The 20,073-nt window shown below is 37.9% G+C and overlaps 2 protein-coding genes across 5 annotated transcripts in view; both read right to left on the bottom strand.

The window, feature by feature from the left end:
- Positions 1–9: 9 nt before the first annotated feature.
- Positions 10–7,192, bottom strand: rer1 (retention in endoplasmic reticulum sorting receptor 1). 3 transcript variants are annotated; one of them, XM_068712949.1, is made up of 8 exons: positions 7,088–7,192; positions 5,491–5,572; positions 4,771–4,875; positions 4,165–4,261; positions 3,413–3,491; positions 2,344–2,479; positions 1,972–2,026; positions 10–528 (listed from the first exon to the last, which is right to left on the bottom strand). In XM_068712949.1, the coding sequence occupies exons 2-8, from the start codon at positions 5,569–5,571 to the stop codon at positions 518–520; spliced, it is 564 nt and encodes a 187-aa protein (XP_068569050.1). In that variant the 5' UTR covers position 5,572; positions 7,088–7,192; the 3' UTR covers positions 10–517. The 3 variants fall into 3 exon arrangements, with proteins under 3 accessions (XP_068569050.1, XP_068569048.1, XP_068569049.1); XM_068712947.1 differs by having other exon boundaries at positions 10–2,026; XM_068712948.1 differs by lacking the exon at positions 7,088–7,192 and adding an exon at positions 6,587–6,663 and having other exon boundaries at positions 10–2,026.
- Positions 7,193–8,543: 1,351 nt separating this feature from the next.
- tp73 (tumor protein p73) overlaps positions 8,544–20,073 on the bottom strand; it is a 21,812-nt gene continuing 10,282 nt past the window's right edge. For both annotated transcript variants that reach the window (XM_068712944.1, XM_068712945.1), the window contains exons 3-12: positions 16,407–16,593; positions 16,068–16,183; positions 15,379–15,488; positions 14,788–14,930; positions 13,885–13,973; positions 13,494–13,621; positions 13,002–13,156; positions 12,676–12,808; positions 11,181–11,274; positions 8,544–10,825 (exon numbers count right to left, since the gene is read on the bottom strand). In XM_068712944.1, coding sequence (XP_068569045.1) covers positions 10,424–10,825; positions 11,181–11,274; positions 12,676–12,808; positions 13,002–13,156; positions 13,494–13,621; positions 13,885–13,973; positions 14,788–14,930; positions 15,379–15,488; positions 16,068–16,183; positions 16,407–16,593 — 1,557 coding nt within the window. In that variant the 3' untranslated portion in view covers positions 8,544–10,423. The remainder of the gene's footprint in view (positions 10,826–11,180; positions 11,275–12,675; positions 12,809–13,001; positions 13,157–13,493; positions 13,622–13,884; positions 13,974–14,787; positions 14,931–15,378; positions 15,489–16,067; positions 16,184–16,406; positions 16,594–20,073) is intronic.

The raw sequence follows: 20,073 nt of genomic DNA, 5'->3' as shown, positions 1-20,073 counted from the left end.
GCAGACAACTTTGTACTGTTTGAAGGGACACAGCCTCTTTAATAGCATTTGGAGTGAAAAAGAAAAATTACATTTAAGTTGTTAAAATCAAGTTTTTGTTTATAACTGTAGCACAGGAAAACGATAACATGCAGTCTATGAGAAACATATTTAATTCATCCAATCTAGAACCCAATTAACCAGTTCTGCTTGCATCAATTTCAACTGAAACACTTGGAAACAGTATGGTGGTTGAACTAAAATAAAAATAATCTCAAAAAAATTTCATATTTTCAAATATATATATATATATATATATATACATACACACACAAATCCTACAGACAACCCTTTGAAACAAACTTTTTACAGGAAAATGTTTTGATCCCTTACTACAGTGCTGATCAAAGTTTAATAATGACAGATAATCCCCAGCATTCTGATAAAAATGGAGAAAAACAAAACAGGTTTATAGAAAAGAGTGATCGCCAACCACTTCATCCATTTGTTTTAATAAAAGCTCTCAATCTCTGTGTTCTTATGTTTCCTCTGCAAAAGAAAGAGAACAAAAGTTTGCTTGGAATGACTATTTACTATAACGTTTTTCAAAGTAAACACAGATTTTAAAGTACTAAAACAGCTAGTCTACATAAATTAAATAGACCCCAGGCTTTGAAACCTAGATGGGTAAATGTTTCAAAGAGAAAAGGTCTTCAGGATAGATGTGTAATTGCTCGACTATTATTTCAGATTAGACCTCGTTATGAATTGGGCTTGAATACTGGTTGTGCAATTTGAAGATATATTTTGAACAATGATGCACATAATGGTCTAAAGATGTGATGTAAAACAAATTCATTGACTTGCGATATCAAGCTAAATGCGTAAATAATGCAAAGAAATTTGGTTTATAGGGGTGCTCAACGACACAGTATCCCAGCTCTACAAAGGCGCTAAAGTAGAAAGAACTGCTTTAAGGTAGACCACAGGCTACAGGAGACTAAATGGATTGGGATTAGTGACACTCGCTTTGAATAACGCATTTAATGATGTGGTGGGTGGCTTAAAATTCAAGTCAAGTCCCTGTTAATCATCCATAATGATGCTCGCTCCACTGGCTATGCTGGAATCAGGTAACAAAAGAAATTCCGTGAGGTGCCAATTCAAGTTAAACATAAATCTAAAATTATTTGCGCTGGGTATAGGCTAATCATTTCAAGAGATGAATTATGATAGGTGTTTTTCTGCCCATCATGAATGCATATTCAAGTGAAATGTGACTAATTTTTCCAAAGTGACTGCATGTAGTACAAAGGACTAGCTGAGACACTTGTGACCCAGAGCAGCCACACAATTTTGTCACAAAAGATGAAATGATTCAACTTAAAGACATTGCATTTCCTTCAGCTTCCTCTTACACATTTAATCATGTCATGTTTCTAACACTACTGACTTTTAATATATAACTTGTTACAAATAAGTAGGTACCAATATATTAATCAAAAGTTGGCAGATTCTTTTCACTTGGTAGAAGAAGATGTACTGGAATCCCCATCATTGAAAAAAAATAATCACAAATTTCACTGCAACTTTTTTTCAGTGTGGTTCCTCCTTGGCCACTTTATACTTACCCCATGGGGTTAAAAAGGCAGCACTGAGTCTCACCTACTACTGAACAATAGACCAATCCTAAAATGAGGATCGGGGTCCTCAAGAAAAAAGAAGAAAAAAAAAAACCCTACTCCTAAATAGACAAAGGCAATATTCCCAGACTTATTTGATCCATGCTGGTCATATCCTCATCTGAACCATGGATCAATTTTTTTTTATTTTTCATGTCATTTTTTCCGCATACAAAAAGGTAAATCAATCTCTAACCCTTGTCACTCCCCACTAACTGTGACCGATAAATTTAAAATGAGGGGGGGGGTGTTGGGTTGGGGGTGAAGGGGAGATTTTAACTAGCAAAAGGTTTCCCTGTTTCGTCCTTGCCTTTGTATGTCCTCTTCCCATGTGTGAAGGGTAGGTATCTGTACTTGACCATATGCTAGAGGAAGTGGGGAAGAAAAAGAGGAGAATTAGCAACAAGTATTTCTAGGATTTGTTTAAACATTTTTTTACTGATCCCATGTGGTGAGAGTAGAGCAATGATCACTGGTTTTATCAGGTAGATAATAATAATCCGGGACATAAACACCCGTACAATATAATGCAGTCTAGTAAAATGAATCCCCTTCAAAACATATGGCCTTCGTGAATGATTAGATGTTTAGTATTGTTTACATTACACTGACTCCAGTACAGCCGCAGTGTCAACATATGCAGTGCACTTATGTGTCGGTCCATGTATACTTTTTTTTTTACCTTGATCTGCCTCTTCATGGTGATGCAGAAGAGCATGATGAAGTACATTACAAGTATAGGCCAGAACACTGGCACATTGAAGGCTTCAAAAAATGTGCAAATCATGGCGATGACGATGCCTTTTGTCGCCGAATGCCTGGCAAGACAAGATAACCTCAGTTAAAACAGTTTAACCACATTAGTGGAAGCATAAAATCAACAACATCCTCAACTCGTAACCAGTCATTTACTGAATGCATATGCATGTCTATACACTAAAAATTCATTTTGGAATTTAGAATTCTGGGGAGACTAATGTGGAAGTGTAATAATGAGGAATGGATACGAGTTCAAAGCATGAAAAAAATCCATATAGGAAAATGCAAGATACATGGAAACAAATATTACAAACTCACAATGAACAAAAAGGTTTTTGGCTAAATTAAATTTCTTAACATGTTCAAATGCATCTTATTTTCTCAAGTTCAGTTAACGCAGTGGGTCTGAAAACAGCTGATACATATTTCAACGGCATTACAGTTATCTCTCAGTTCAAAAACTGTTTTATTTTAACCAATGAAAAGGGGAACCAAAGATCATCATTTTATACACTATGAAAAGGCTGAATGACTGATGCAAAGCCACTTTCCTCTTTCCCTGCTTTAGTGCACAAGAGGACAAAGAGTTTGCATAAACACATGGCGGTCAGGCTTTAACAGGTTTAGCATGAACTGTAAATAGTAGAACACAGAAATGTTGACTTAATGCTCAACTGGTAGCCTTTTCATTGACACACAATTGTTATGAAGCTAAAACTGCTCAAAGATGTGAAAGTTTGTCAAGCCACGCTTACAAGAGTCTAATTTATTGTCTTTAGACATGATCTATGGATGTAAGGGATGAAGTAGAGAAGTCAAGATGAGGATATAAGATCACACAGCGTCACAAGCAAATACACACCAGGTAATTCAAGCCAACATCTTTGTTTTGTCATGACTTTAAAGTTGACCACATGTCATTTCAAAGGAATTCATTTGCAATCACTCTGTGGGTGACAATGACAGGTGGCCAGGCCATGAGCTAGACTCACCAGAATTTGAATTCAGGCAACCTCCTGATGAACGGGCGGAACTCCTCGTTTTGCTTGGTGGGAAGGGATGGGCCCTCATCTGCAGGAGAGAGAGAGGGGTTATGGGTGATATGTTGTCATTATTAAAAAACTGCAATCTTCAATCACAACTCAGCATCAAGAGCAACAAAGTCAAAACACAACTTGATCAAAATGATTATTACGTTTGTGTTTTATTTTATTAAAAAGATCCAATTACTCTGGAACCGACACTGGTCTGAAATGTTTTTAATCTGTAATAACAATTTATGTACAAAGGAAAAGCTTATTAGGCTCAATAAAGGGAATAAACTACTTCACAATAGTTTTTGCTTTCATGTGTCTGAGCTCACTGAGATCACTTTATAATCAATAGAGTGACTGCCACTATGATATTTTATTTCCTTGGATGTTCTAACAAGATTGACTTTGTGGATGTTGGGCTCTTGTTTTGTTTGGATCCATAAATGTCAATGTTAAAAAGTGTTGCACACTTCCAACCACAACGAATTTCAACTCCATCCTCCATAAATCTACAACAGTATTTTGTTCTGTATGTGTTGCATACCTGTGTTGTTTATGGAAAAGTATTGTTAGTGCTCTTTAATATTGACCAAAGGTGTGAAAGTTAAAAGCCTAAATAAACAGCTAGGTAATAACCCAATAAGTAACCTACTACAAAAGTACACAATATGACAATTGTAAAAAGAGCTGATCAGATTAATTCAACTTGCCTTCGTCAAGCATTGAAGGATCCACTTTTGGCGATAGAAAAGCAATGAACAGGTTGAGATGGTAGATTCCCAAAGCATATGTTACTATATACCAACCCTGAAAGGCAGCATAAGAAACATCACTACATTAACAGGAGAAACATGAATGTGCAACTTTTGTTAATGAAAATTATGCACACATATGAGCAAAAACATTTCCATGGAAACAGAACAGGCAAGTAGGCAGATTTTCAAAAACACACATATCACACAGACAGGTGGGATACAGAATGAAACATTTGTACAGTCACTGTCCTCTTGTAGTGTCCTCTAAGCCAATCTTTCACCTTTGGTGAAAATCAGCACAAAAAAAAAAAAATCAATGAGCCTTAAATATAATACAATCCAGTACAACGACACCACAAACTACTAGTTAAAGAATTAGTAGAGGTGAATAAACACATCTTACTCTGACAACCTCAAAAAAAATTGCAGGGCAAGTTAAACATTTGGTTACAGTGTTGCTCGTATTACAACTACGTACAACTCCCATGGATTACATCTGTTTACTTCCCTCGGCAAAGAACGATGTAATAAATTGGAAAAAAACGGATTATTAACAATTACCTGTAGTATGTACACTCTGATCATGTAGACTGCAGTAAGTAGTAGAGTAGCTGCCCATCGTACGGCATGGAATGGCGTTGACTTGTCTAGCCATGACTGATAGACCTATAATGAAAAAAATATAAAAAGGAACAAAAATATAGCCATCAGAGGCAGAGAATATCACTGATGAACAAGTAAGACACAACCTTAGATTTAAAAATAAATGCAGTACCATTGAAAAACAGTCACTTTCGCTTTGTGGAGATACCGTGACATTTTACATTCATTATTGTAAATGAATACACAATTCAAGTCTTTCCTACCCGTCGACCCATGTGTTTTTCTGCCTGACTGACCAATACAATTGGCCAAATTGTTGGCCACCTTCCCACTTTCAGTTAGGATGCACTGATAACACTGCTGCGTACAAAGCTTGAGGAATACTACTACTACTACTACTACTACGTGATTATCCTAACTACAAAGGAGTGAAGAAAATGGAAATTATGAAATTGAAAGTAGTAAAAGTACTGTTCTGCTTTTATGCAAATCATGCAGGATTGTGTTAGCAAGGTAGATAGACTGGTGCTTAATAAATCAGAATTATCTTTATCGTTTCCATCTCTCCCAATATATTTACAAATGATACGCAATCCAGTATTTACACCAGTGTATAAAATCATTTAATCCCTAATAACCTAAAATCTACATTTGTGATTTGAACAGTACACATTTTACCTGTCCAATCCGTGTGAAAAAGGCAGCAACTACAGATGGTTTGCCATGGATTGACTCCCCAACACTGTCCCCTTCTGACATTCTGTCAGCAAAGATGAAAAAGACATTTTGATTAGTGGTGCATGGATGTAGGCTTGGCTAGTATGAATGAAACACACTTTACATGTTATCTAATATGCACAAGAGTAGCATCTCCCACTCTAAGGTATATTGGCTGGAATTTCAAATCACGTTTGTGAGACAACAAGGTAGAACCTTTTCCAGCCAACATAGTTTTTGTGAAGAGAAAAGACACACATCAATATTTACTTCACGTTTATTGCCTCTTTTAGCCATGTTTTACTTCTTAGTAGGGTTAAGCATTAAATGTAGGTCTTAAGTACAATAATCATTAATACCATATAAGGCTAGTTAAGAAAGTAATGAGTCTACTGAAATGTGTGATCCACTCCGTAAAGCCAGAATCTGGTCGGTCTGTGTGTTGTGTAGTTAAGGGAGTCCAGATGGGGAAGCTGTCTGACAGGTACACATACCGGCTAAATGATGTGTAGCGTTAGATAACGAACATGGGGGAACTCTAGTATTCGTTCTGTTGAAACCAACAAGCTAGGTAACGATTTTTGTAATCTAAATCTAACCAGTGGCGACATATTTCGGCTGCTTTCACTTCGAACTTTCCAGTGATCCATTGATTTAACGGGTAACGAGTAGATCATACATGTTCTATGTAACGTTGACGATAGCTGCCCCCCCCCCCCCCCCCCCCTTTAGCATAGTTCGGGGTTAAGTTTCAGGTATTTTATTACCAACTTGTATTATGTAACCGTAGCGATTACAGTGTTTTAATGAGGATTTTTGACATTGCAACGGTAGCTAAAAAGGCAAGATCGTGTAGAGCTGTTCGTGATTGAGGCTAACGTTAGCTGCATAACTAGCAAACAGGCTGAAGCGGTCTGGAAGGCAGTTGATAAGTCATATTTATCACAACAAGCTCTCCTGGAAAACTATAGCATGGATACGATAGAAACAAAACATGCAATAACTGTGACAAACGTTTCGTCAATGCCATTATTTTAAAAGAAAGAGCATTACTCACGTTAGCTTACAAATTAGCCATAGAAATAGCTAACTAGTCATCTGAAAGCACATTGCCCTTTGGCCCAAATCATCGCTTGTATGGGTTATGTAGTTTTTGTAAAGCTTCAGTTAACCCCAATCCGTCCTTAAATGAATGTATGCGACTACATGTCCCTGAACTTCAGCGTAACGCCTATCACAACCTCATTAAAGAAAGTGTAGTTCATGACCCCCTCTATTTCTATTACAATCTATGTTGATCAGGAAAACGTTGAACTACAAGTACCAGCAAGGACTGTGACAATCTGACAACTCACTTCCGCCGATACAGTAATACGTTGCCAACGGCTAGCCAGCTAACGTTAGCCCAGTTACAAATCAAACCACTCTAGCAGCTACATCCGCACTCACTGAATGATACAATGGTTTTGAAATGTGTTTCTTAGTTTTAATACTTGTCTGCGTCTCGTGGTGGTGTTTGCAATTACGGTGAAAACAATCAATGACAGTCATTTCTTACCTGATACGGCCGCTGTGTCACTACCCGGCTCTACCTAGCTAGCTAAACTAGCCACTTCTGGCTGTTAACACGTCAGTACTTCCGCGAGGATTCGAGCTAGAGCTAACGGCAGGCAAGATAGTAGAACCCAGAGCCCTTTAAAGAGAGAGTCTCGTCATCTCCGTTCACTTCAATGAAGTTTTTTTACAGCAATGGAGCTTCTCAATAGTTCCCGGAAGTTAGCGTATACGAGCAGCGGTAAGACGTTTAAAGAAATATATTATTATCAGCACAACTGATTGAAATGAACATGTGCATTAAAGCATGTTAGTGGTTTTTCCACAAATATATTTGTAGATTTAGAGAATGTTAACTGATAACAGTTGAAGGTAATGAACTATACTGGATAAAGTGAAAAAACACATATCGGTATACACGGCAAGAACAGCCCATGTATTGTAAATTCCGTTTTCTTAAGGCCACTTTATCAAACTTTAAAAACCTGCCCAGATTTCCGTGTTTTTTTCCAGCTTAAAACAATTGATTTTTAACAACCAGTTTTGGATCATTGACTTGACATTTTCACAACTATTACCAATATGTAATATTTGACATCTGCCATTTTTATAACTTTGTATGACTTGTGTCCCTGATGTAAATACACTAATAAACTAAACCGAACTTCATATTAATTATCCCAATGGTATGGCCTTTGTTTGTAAAAAAAAATTGCAAATGCAGTGTTTGAATATGATCAAGCATTTTGAACTTCTGTTGACAGGACTCTCTCTTTAAAGGGACATTGTGTAAGTTTTAGTGGCATTTAGTGTTTTGTGGTAGGTTAATTGCAACCAACTAAATACTCATCAGCTCAGGCCCTCCCTTTCCAAGCAGAGAACTATGGTGGCCTTCAAGTAGGGATAGATATCTTTAGGGTTTTAGAACAACTTGGTGCTACTCTAATCAACACTCGGTTCTTATACATGACTAAATATTTGTTTTTAAAAAGATATATAACATTTTAAAAACAAATACATTCAGAACCGAATTAGAAGATATTTATAATTTAGATATAGCTAAATATTGTTTTTAGAGCAGCAACAGTTATGTTTACAACAGCAAAGTCATTAATAGCTCACTTGAAACAAATGTAAAATGTCAATAAAATAACCAACATTTCTGGGGAAAGTTTATAAAGAATGAAGAACACAGACATCCATCAGTATCAGTCATTCCTTCTGTCTTCTGTGCACCTGGCTGCTTTGTCTAAGCCAACAGAGAAGTTTACTAAAAAAAAGCCAATCAATGTCATTGCCTACCTAAAAGCATTATTATTAAATACAATAATAATACAAATAATAAAAACTTTATATAGCACCTTTTAAAAGAGTTTACAAAGTGCTTTGACTGACAAAGTGAAGCAAAAGCAGGATACAAGGCAATATGACAACAGAAAGCCAAACAGTGAGGACAAACTAAAGCAAGACAAAACTGAGGTGAATTGTTGATAAAACAGTAGAATAGATAAAACAATAAAAAACATATCAATACAATGATAGACTGTGAACGAACACAGCGTGTAACTTTTCCACTCGAGTAATGTAATGTAAATAAATGCTGCATGTCATGTTAAATGCTGCCTAGATTTAGTCTTTACCCTTGACGACTAACTTAAATGTTCATTCAAATAAAACTCCTTTTTGACTTTGATAAAGAGACCCATTAAAGGAAGGCAAATATTTTAATAGCCATGATTTTGAGAAAAGAAAACACCAAACATAACACCTCAGAAACCACTGGACATTGATGAACAGCAATAGTTATACAGGTACATGTCTTAATGATCCCTACAAAACTGATAACAAAAAACTCACCAGGAATATCAAAACAAGCACTATTTCTATTTACATTGTTGTAATTCATAATACTGATCATAAGCACAAATAATCCTCAATTATTTTTTACTTTTAAAGCATTAAAGTGCTCATTTTTGACCAGTTGGTGGGCGAAATATGTGTGTGAGCCTTTGTAAAGAAAATGAATGTCAGGTGCAACCGTACAAGTTATTATCATGGTACAAAGTCAAGTAGTTACTTCCAACACATTTGACACCATTAGAATAGACTTTATGGCAATCTAGAAATAAAACTGGAATGTTGCTATTAACTATCCACAAACAAGTGCCATGAAGATACATGCTAGGTTCACAACTAGCTATAATCGATACATGAGGACCTTGCCCTGCAAGGTTTTTCAAAATACACAAAGAAGGACACAAATGCTACAGTCTTGTCTAGTGTCTTGGTAAACAGGGATGTTATTGTTAATTTATTATTCAACATTCTGATTAAATCCCTGCTATTAAGATATAATACTGTTTTTGATAATTTGTCTCAAGTGTTTTGCAATGTGTTTCTGTACAAGAACAACAGTATTTCCTATGACTTCATAAAAAAAGTAATGGATGCAATGTCCAACGTCTGATATTACGTGTTGACTGTGATTTCCATTTGTTTTCATGAATACACACTATTAATACCAAAGCCCATTTAACAATTAAATGATAAGGGCGTACTTAACTAAAGGTGATTACATTATCATAGCCATTCAAAATAAGCATTACTATGTGTTACCATAGCTGAGTTTTTACAAGATTTACCATTCAGTTCTTTACATTGGCTTCAAACAGGAGATATACCATTTTGAATCGAAATACCCCTTTTCAACCACATCTAGTCTAAAACATTTACAAGATACAGTATATACATTTGTACAGTGAAGGAAAACAGAAATAACAATAAATAAGTCAGCTGAGAATTAATTTTGTGTATTCAAACACAAAAATTCTAACTACAAATTTTCAATTGGTGATTCATCTACTGTGACATTCATGCAATTGTGAAATTGTTACATTTTATGTTCACTATGAATGTACTGGAGGCTAGTAAAAAACTGATGTGCAGCTAATCAACATTCCGTTTTCCAGGAAAAAAACAAAACAACATTTATCAACATGCACTTGTCAGAGTCCCAAAAAGTATAGTCCAGACCATATGTGTTTAGCATTGCCCTGGTATTGCAATTACCACATTGGTATTTGCTATTTAGACTTGAGATGTCCTTTTGTGTCATCTCATGTTCAAACTTCTGAGTGGAACAACTGTTCAAGCACAGAAAAGTGCATTCAACACACTGAAATGTCTGACGATCTGAATGGAACTTGATTCTCTGCAATATCACTGTCTGAAATATGGCAGCAACACCTAAAAGCACAATTAAAAGCCCTATCCACAAGCGTTTACTTTGTAAATAGGCTAATGCTGGTAACAACATTGGATCCAAAGATTCCCTTCAGGCTCAATGAACATCACTTTCCATGAATTCCTCCTTGATGGAGTGCCTACTACGCGACAGCTTGCAGTCTGGCATGTCAAAACCAAAGTCAGCCCAATCATCAGTAGCTGCTGCCATCCCTGACGTCCCAACGACACCTGACCTGTTGGGGATGGTGATGGTGTGGCGGACACGAAAGTGCACAGCCTCCATGACGCGCTGACGTTGGAGTTCCCCGCTGGCAGCCCCAATGGCCGCCATGGCAGATGCAGTCATGTTGCTGCTGGAGCGAAGAAGCTGCTGGCCATGATAGTCATGGTGATGAGTAGAGGCAGGCAGTTGGAGGGGAGCAACTTGTTTCATGTCCTGCAGACCTCGCCAGATTGCAAGGCGGCACTGCTCCGGTATCTTCAGTGCACCTAAATCCTGGTGACAGCACAAAGTTAAACATTGGAGGAATGTAAGAATGTAGGAGATAACTATGAACAAAGAAGGACAAGGATGAGTGTATGTGCATCCTCATTTGTTTGCTTATAGATACACAAAAAATATTGATCTATATCACTAGTGAACAAAAACTCCAAAGGGTACTTAATTATTTCCATCCTCAAGTGATTTTTAAAAGCCCCTCTCTGGTATTTTTGTACTTGTTTCATGTTGGCTATTGTTTGTTCTTTCCTTTTCGTTTCTTTTTCCGCTTTTCTCTGTTTTCTATGAAGCTCTGGACACACAAAAAATGATTTTCACTGTGAGATTGTGAGTGCAGGAATGGAGTGGTTACCTCCATGGAGAGAGTCTGAAGATGGTAGACAGACTGGAGGCCTTGGGAGGTGAAGTACTCAATGAAGTTCTGACAGCCCAGACTGGTTAGAAAACTGTAAGGGGAGACAAGCAGGACTGCTTAGACTGCCATTGGACCCACAGCTACAAAGCTAAAATCAACTTCATTAACACTGATGAAAAGTGCAGCTGTGCTTGAGTAGAAAAAAGACTATACTAACTTGATAATTAGAGTCAGCATTTATTTTTCAACAGAATTAATTATAAAAGCACCTCATTCTGTTACGTTACGTTGTTATCTACTGAAATTATTAGTTTAGTTCAAAACTGAGTGAAAGAATTATCCTGAAGTGTGCTGAAACCATACAGCCTGATAGATGCAGTGGAAGTAAACCCATAAACATGCATTTATATTAATGATTCATAAGGCCACTCTTGCTTTGATGAAGAACCTTTATTATAAATACATGAAATGTTAACGTTTTGGCAACATACAGTGTAAATGAAAAAGAAGCTAACTGTACAATTTAACTGTACAATAAACATAACAATCTAGAAACCAAAAAGGTGGACAAAGTCTCCTGTATCTAAAAAGTTGAAATTGCAAAAGCAAAGTTTAAGTATTAAAACAACTGCACTGACACATCTTAGAAAAAATATTAAAAAACTTTAAAATTAAACAGAACTTAAACATCGGAAGTTTCTTTTGAAGAAAATTTGCTGTAGTGCATTGCAAAGGTGGGCTGTTTACACAGTGACAGTGTGAATGATTTTAGATCTAAGTGTATGACACACAGTTTGGGCTTTTGGGTGACATAACAAACCCTCTGGCAGCCATAGTGGAGGTCTACAACTCTTGAGCAGCTTGGCTGTATGAGCAGAGTAAATAGACATGATTAATATGTTTTTGAATGGGAGCTGATTTACTTAATAGGAGTAAGCTTAGGCAAGAACACCATTTGTTACTTTTCGCCAGCTAACAAAGACAAGACAGACATTTTTAGACATATCTCGTACTACTGGTGGCAGGACAGTTTTTATATCAAAGTATATAAAAAATACCAATACACACTTTTCACTTTTACTTAAAACATTACCAAATTACTCTTCTCCCATAACACAATCTTCCAAGGTAATGCCTTTATTTATTTACCCCCCAATTATATATAGAGATTATTTCTAAGCAGCCAATTCCTCAAAGGACCTTCATTATGGCACCAGCCATGGTTGCCAGATTTGTGATATAATGGCAAGCCTCTACAAAGCAGCCATAATCCAATCAAACTGACTGCATAACACAGTTCAATCTAGACACATAATGCTGCAAATTATAGGAACTTTTCCAAAAACCTGTTTGATCAAATTTGTATGAACATGGTCTAACAAACTAGCTGTTTTTGGCATCAACATTCAAATTGAACCCAACAAGTGCATCTGATTGTCTGCTGGCCCTTTACAGGAGGATAAAGAAGGAGTGTCATTGGAGGGTGAGGTACCTGACAAGGCTGGGGTCAGGGTTATACGGAGGGGGCGGGCTGCAGTGGGAGGCAGACACTATAGTCTGACTGTTGTGTCCACCATTCATATCACCATTTCCCTGCATGTGGTGGCTGCTGAGCATGTTTGAACCTGTGAGAAAGAGGAGGGGTGATCAATGAAATAATGAGTGGCAGAATAGGACAACGAACTGAACTATAATTACATAAACAGGCTCTGTTTGCATTGATATTTTCTGATCAGAAAACTTTACAACAAATTGGTTTGAAAAATATGCTTTGTGAGTACCTCTGATTTGATTCGAATCACATATATAGATACTCACCCATATGCGCTATGGAGGTGGGGGCAGTGTGGTGCTGCTGGGACTGCTGCCCCACCAGCTGGTTGACAGAGGGCGATTTGTTGAGGCCTCCGTGGGCATTCTGTTTGTTCATGTTGGACAGTGGAGAGTAGGGGGAGGGGGATGCTATATGGCTCCTAGAGAAAACAGGAGAATGTGACTGAGGTTAGAGGAATGCGTGTCTGTGTGTTTGTGAGTAAAACACAACAGTCAGTTTGATGAATTCAACAAGACTCTAAATGTCCAGTTTTTGTGAGGTTTATTCTATTACATCATTCTCTTTATTTTAATCTTAGACTTCAGCTAAAAAAAAAACAATGCAGAAATTTGAGTTTTTTTATATGCCTTTTTTGTTTGTGTTCATGTGTTTGGGTCAATCAAATCTTTTCAGTCGCACCTATATGTACAGTCTGTGTGTATGTTTACCAGAAGCCGTCTGTGTGCTTGCATAGTGTTAGTGTTGGATTGACTCACGGTCTCTGCAGAAGTTGCTGCTGTGTTTGTTGTCTGTAGGAGTCCACCAGTGGCTGCGGCACCAGCTCCACCAGCTCCAAACTGTCTTTAATCTTCATCAGCAGCTCAAAGTTGTCCCGACCACGAACCTGCACACAAACGCATACAATAAGGCAGTCCTTAAAAAAGATGTTTTCAGTGTTTGATACAATGCTATTTGACTCTCTTGTAGTCAAGAGATTTGTGATATTGGTCTCTATAAAATAAAAATAAATATTTCCACATACTGCTATATGAATGAATTTGACAATTTAAAGGTCTGAAATCTCATATAATCATCTGTAACTTATGTCTGTATTGCACTGTTAACACTACTGTCATGTAAAATGATAAGTGTGTGAAAGGCTCTTACGGGAATATAGTAAATCTCTTCCTCTCCATGCCGCCTCTTCCTCATGTTAATATTTGGACTGGGAATATTTGGAGGACTCTGTTTGAAGTCTGCAGACGACAGAATCAGAATTATGATCAAACAGGTTCCTCACACATTTCAATATCTTATTCAGATTAAGGACCAATATATATTGGTTGATTGTTGAATGTACACCAACAAATGAACACCCCCACCCATCATGTGCACTTTCTACCAAGGCACCATTGAGAGCATCCTGACAAACTGTATCACTGTGTGGGGCGGAGGCTGCACCGACTACAACAGGAAAGCCCTGCAGCGCATAGTGAACACAGCTGGAAGGATCATTGGTGCCTCACTCCCCTCACTCCCCTCCCTACAGGACATATATGACACCCGCTTCACCCACAAAGCAACCATGACTGTGCGCAACTCCAGCCACCCCTCACAGTCTCTTCAGCCTCCTGTCCTCTGGGAGAAAATACCGGAGTCTCCGTGCTCGCACCACTAGACTTTCAAACAGCTTCATCCACCAGGCTGTCAGGAAGCTGAACTCTCTCCCTCCTCTCTTTTAAGACTCCCTATGTCTGACTGCTGCTAAATATCCTATCCTATGTCTGACTGCTGCTAAATACAGAATGATAGTTTTCTTAATATATATGTTGTCTCAATGTCTTTTCTATTTTTGCACTTTATTATCTGTATTCATTTTACAAGTTGGACTGGAGAGAAACGTTTTTTCAACTCCTCTGTATGTTCGGTACATTGAGAAATTGACAATAAAGCTGACTTTGACTTTGACTTTGAAACAGCCAGAGAGCAGTATCACAACATATAAAAAGTCACTTGACTTTTTAAATGTGTAGTTAACATGAACATGTCATTCAATTTGATTTAACCCACTGCGCTTGTTGGCACTGCCATTTTTGGCCACACTTTCATGCAGGGCCTGTTGTTCCCTGAAGTGGTCCTCGTCTGCTTTGCGGTCTCGGCCAGGACACGCACATATCCGCCCTTCAAACGACCGTCTGCCCAACACTTGACCACTGCAGAGAAGATTGGGGATAGAAAATATACTCAAATAACGTTTGTTAAGAAAAGGTAGGTTCTCTAACATTCAAAGTCCAAGTATGTTTTTACTTTTCAGTTTTACTTTAGCCTGGTGGATCAATGCACTGAATAGTCTCACACTATACTCTTTGGCTGTAGCCATACTGCTAAATTGTACATTATCATGGTAAATGGTACTGGATATTGACTATATGTAGTAATAACAGTGTGTATAATGTGATGTGTATAATATTCTGCGTTTTCCATTGATCTGTAGGTTGATGGGTTTTGTATGTACTGTTGTAAAACATTTGTAAATTCATAAAATGCAAATCCTCAGCGCCAGAAAGAATCAAAATAAAGAGCTGACAATTGCTCGTTTGATTAAAAAGAGACACATGGGTTGAACTGTCTGCATGTATGAATTGTGAATTGTTGACATACTCCCTGGTTTCCAAAGTGATGATGATGAGGATTGGTCTTCTGTTCATGCCGCCCACACAGCTGCTGTTGCACATGAAGTTATACAGGATGGTGGTAAACTCAGTCCCCACCTGAAACACAAAATAGAGAATAATTGGATGTTTTGTTGGTTTAATGACACTTTGTTCAAACAGTTTCTATCAGTGTGTGCATCTGTGCGCAAGCAAACCTCCCGTTTTACACATACATTTTACAGTAAATATGCTAATTCAGCACTAGAGGGCAGTGTTGCTGTGCACTTTGATGTGAGGAGAGACAATCATACTCTGAATTAACCTCCCCAGGTGCAATCACAGTCATGATGATTTCTCACTCTTGCACTTGTATGGACATGCTCGGCATCTTTATTTATAGATGTGATTTCCATGAAGTACCTCAGAGAAATTGACTGTTTCTTTGAGCTTGACCGATCCATTGTGTGTCTTGTAAAACACTTGGGCTGAATGTACAACATAATAGGGATATCATTCAGATATTGAGATGGATGGTGAAGGATTCACCTCATGGGTATACTTCATGAAAAGAGTAAATATCTCAAATATTTTGTACATTCATCCATAATGTGTAGTGTTTGAGGTCATGAGTCCCGTCCCTAAGGTTGCAATGCATTGTGTGTCTCTGTGATCCACAGTAGCTGATAAACCACCAACCTGTGGAGCCTCATATGGCAAGAAGACACTCTGCCGGCCAGTGACAGGATCATCCACGTACTGAGAGAGGTTATTCCCCTCTACTCGGATCAGGTGACTGGCCGGGGCTGCTTGACCTTTGAAGAGAATGATGAAAGAACAGGTAAGGACACAGTTGGTTGATCGAAGTCAAAGCATCACACATAACAGACAGTCTTGGTTTTTAAATGTCACGTCATTCACTTCATTGCCCTTATTTTTTCAACCAACAACAACAAAATAGTTTGGGGATATTATTGCTGACATAAAATGTCCAGGTACAATCAGTTATGGTCAAAGGACCAGGATTGTTTATCATACCATCGTTGAAGTCTCGTCCTAGTTCGTGATTGGGGCAGCGTTTGACCACTTCCGTGACGTGCTCCGCCTTCTTGTAGACGGGCATGGCTCTGATGATGCTTCCATGAGGAGGAGAGGAGGACAGCTTGATTTGGATTGGACAGGTCTTGGCAATCTGACAGTAGAGCTTCTTCAGCAAGGGAGAGTACTGGGTGGGGAAAGAACACACACAGGACCAGAAAGGCTCGAGTCAGTGGTCTGGGTTGTTACATGGCGTAGTTGTCTGCTCCAGATATTATCAGAACATCACCATCAGTCAGTCGCATGGGAGTGTGAACTAAAACTTTGTCCAACAAAATGCTGATCACAGTCTAAATTTGCATCCCCAACTCCAGGAAATTTTACTTTCTCTTTTAATTTTGACTTTAGGACATGAGTACAAAGAAAGTATTTAAATGAAGACGAGGACAAATAAAGAGCTGGTTGATAATAAGATGATAAAACTGTGGGTTGTGACCACAGGGCACCATAATTATCACATCAAATTATGATTACGGAACAAATTTTGCATTTGAGGAAAGAGAGAACATGAAAGGAAGAGCGAAGGGAAAATACACGAGAACTGTTAAACAGTCAGCAGTAAATTGTTTCGTCTGCGTAGTAAATGTAATTACTCTGTTATTAGAATGAGCATCTAATTATTATCCAGCAGACTGGGTTTGTTTGTAGTAATGTGAGATGCTACAGCTGGCGGAGGAGAAGCGAAAGTTCAAAAGGACAAAAAGGAAAAAATGGTTGTCTGAGAATGTGTACAAGCTGAAAGAAACACTTAATTAAACATGTACCACTGGTACTCAGTCAGTTACAGTAAAGTTCAATGAAAATATTCTGATCTGTGCTAAAGCCAAATCTTCAGTGATTCCTCAGTTTACAAGCATTTACACACGCATGCATACACGCATGTATGTGCGTAAATACCAGTACAGATGTATCCAAAGACACCGGGACAAGGGATGGAGAAGCCTTAACATGCCCCAACACAATCACAAAATCTTCCCTGTGGAAATCAAACTGAGACCTTCAAGGAAAAAACTGAGAAGGCAGTTGTCCTGTATGGACTTGCTACAGTGGACCTGAATACAAATGTAAAAGCGCACCATATGGCAGAAATACAGTACATATCAAGATGTATAACATTTGAATGGCATTTTGCCAAGTGGTATTTCAATCAATGAATTATATTTATTCATAATGCACATTTAAAACCAACCCATGTTGACCAAGTCTTGTATAGACCAGATCAGGTAGATCACAGCTATCACACAAAATAGATAGATGAGAAAAAGTAGAGAAAAAACAAAAACACAAAGAGAGAGTCGAATGAATGGCCCTACTCAAACTGAACCATTACATGATCTGCATCAAGAATCCCATTTCAAGCATATTTTTTCCATTTTTTATCTGGTAAATTGGATTATATTATCCTGGGTTTAGTGATGCTTTTATGCAAGACAAATGTGAGTTTGATAGATGAGTTGGAGTTAAACCCTGAACCATATCTGTTAGTCGAGTAGCGTCTATCAATGATCAACGATTTTTAGAAAAAGCTAAACATTAACTTGGAAGCATTTACATCCACTATCCACCATCTTTACCTTTCTACAAAAAAAAAAATATTTCTGGGAAAATATAATAGATTGAATGCCTGTATTACAAACTGACAGTATGGAGTTTGATAGAAATAGGCCTTCAGGAGGCAGTGAGGGTCTTTCCAGTCCCCTAAAGTTCTGCTAACCCTGAGTCATGGCATGCTTTCCCCTGTGTTTCTCTTTTTTATCATTGTCCTTAAAAAACATCTTTCTTATTTTGCCCTTGATATCAAAGTTCATCTCCCCCTCACGCTAGATCATTGTTTCATATAAATTACAATGTACTTTTTAGTTTGGACTCCTTTTTAGTTGGACTCCTATGGACTCTGGTTTGACTCCCAGACACCAGACAGCCTCTAGCCTGACGACGGCTGGGAAGGAGTCATTCCAACAACAACTGCTTGGATTCCTTGTTGTGACACCGTTACTAAGCCCCTCAAGACCACACACACACACGCACACACACGCACACACACACACACACACACCCCTAGCCATGAGCCCTCCCTTGAGGGAAATGGAAATACCTGTGCACAACATTACCTTTTCCAACCTAGCTTTCCCTGACAAGTCTCAACAGCCTGTCCATACCATGAATAAATAATTTCTCTGAGATGCAACAGCCAGGCAGACTTCTTTATTTAGAGATGAAGGGACTTTTCCTGTAACAATCACATCTCCAAAACTGATGACCAATGGTTTGCTTTCACAGCAAAACGAATATTAACTCCTTTAGTGTTTGAAAAGCGAAACATAGGAAATGTGGTTTCATGTTTCAGTAGACAGCATCACATAAATGAGTCATTGATATCCGATCATGGTGGTTTAATGCACTTGTGTAGGGAAATGCAGGCAGCCAACTACTGTTTTAGTATCTATAGTACCCTACATCACCAATGCAATGCTTTTTAGCAACTGACTCACAAAAACAACAAAGAGCGTTTCAAAAATATTGTTCATTGTTCATATTGAAGGACATGTACGGTCCTGAGAGCTAATTACAGTCATGTGGTCATTTACTAAGAGCCCAAAACTTATTTTTTTGCTTTTTTCTGCTGTTTTGAAGTACAAACTAAATCAAATATTAAATTAAATATTAAAGACAAGACCGTGTCCCGTGTTACACAAAAAGGACCATTGCAAAAAAAGTTTGTCATTTCATCCACACAAGAGATTATGATAAGTTGCAGGACGATTGGGGATCAGGATTTGGTGGTATTGTTTTTGGACATCACAGAGTGCATGAAAAAGTTATAATTTGCTTTTTCTGTTTTCAGTCTACCAGGGTACAGATGCCATGGGAGACGTCTCAACTTGTCCTCCACACAGACTTGTGTGCACATGCAGCGACTTGGCATAGGCATTCACACACATACACACAAATGTGAGTTCAGCTTTGTGTGTCATTGTTTGAAGTGTAGTGCAGCATAAATGAAATCAAAGTATCTGATGTATGTTCTGGTACAGATAAAAGATGCTGAATGATGGATAAACATGGCTCTTTATCAAGACATAGAGAAGCATGAAGGGATGGAAAGGAAGTAAAAAAAGATGGAGAAAGAACAAACACGATCAAAGGCTAAAGATATTATTTGCTTTGTCAATGACCTGGAAATAATAGTCAAGGTGAGTTAGAAGAGGAAATTAAGAAAGAGAAGAGGAAAAGATTGGACCACTTGAAGATGCAAATGTTCAAATATTTTAAGAAATCCTTTACAATTTCCTGAATCTGCACCATAACCGTGGTAAATTGCCTAACTTTCCATACATTTGTAATGGAATCTGTTGACAATTGTATGATATATCAGATTAACTGTAACAAACAGGCTATGTCCTGTAAAAACAAGCCTTGCAAAGAACCACTCTGCATTCTGCCTTATTAGCTTTATGGCCTGCCAACGTTCAGCTCCAAAGTCTAGTGAAGATGGTGATATGTTCACTTTAACATAATTTACATGCTGGATTTCTCTCTTATCTGGAGCTCATTTGGGAGTTTTTGTATTAATAAAATGTAATTGAATCAGCAGCTCATCTATACA

The sequence above is a fragment of the Cebidichthys violaceus genome, unplaced genomic scaffold, assembly GCF_023349555.1.
Source record: "Cebidichthys violaceus isolate CVI_PGR_0920_01 unplaced genomic scaffold, fCebVio1.0.p SCAF_184, whole genome shotgun sequence".
Taxonomy (NCBI): Eukaryota; Metazoa; Chordata; class Actinopteri; order Perciformes; family Stichaeidae; genus Cebidichthys; species Cebidichthys violaceus.
This window is presented reverse-complemented; position numbering and strand designations above follow the sequence as displayed.

Coding starts and splice junctions, on each gene's coding strand:
- rer1 (XM_068712947.1), bottom strand. CDS start 5,571: ATGTCAGAAGGGGACAGTGTTGGGGAGTCAATCCATGGCAAACCATCT. Junction 4,876..5,490: donor TTTTCACACGGATTGGACAG/GTAAAATGTGTA, acceptor TTTTCATTATAG/GTCTATCAGTCATGGCTAGA. Junction 4,262..4,770: donor TCAGAGTGTACATACTACAG/GTAATTGTTAAT, acceptor GCTGCCTTTCAG/GGTTGGTATATAGTAACATA.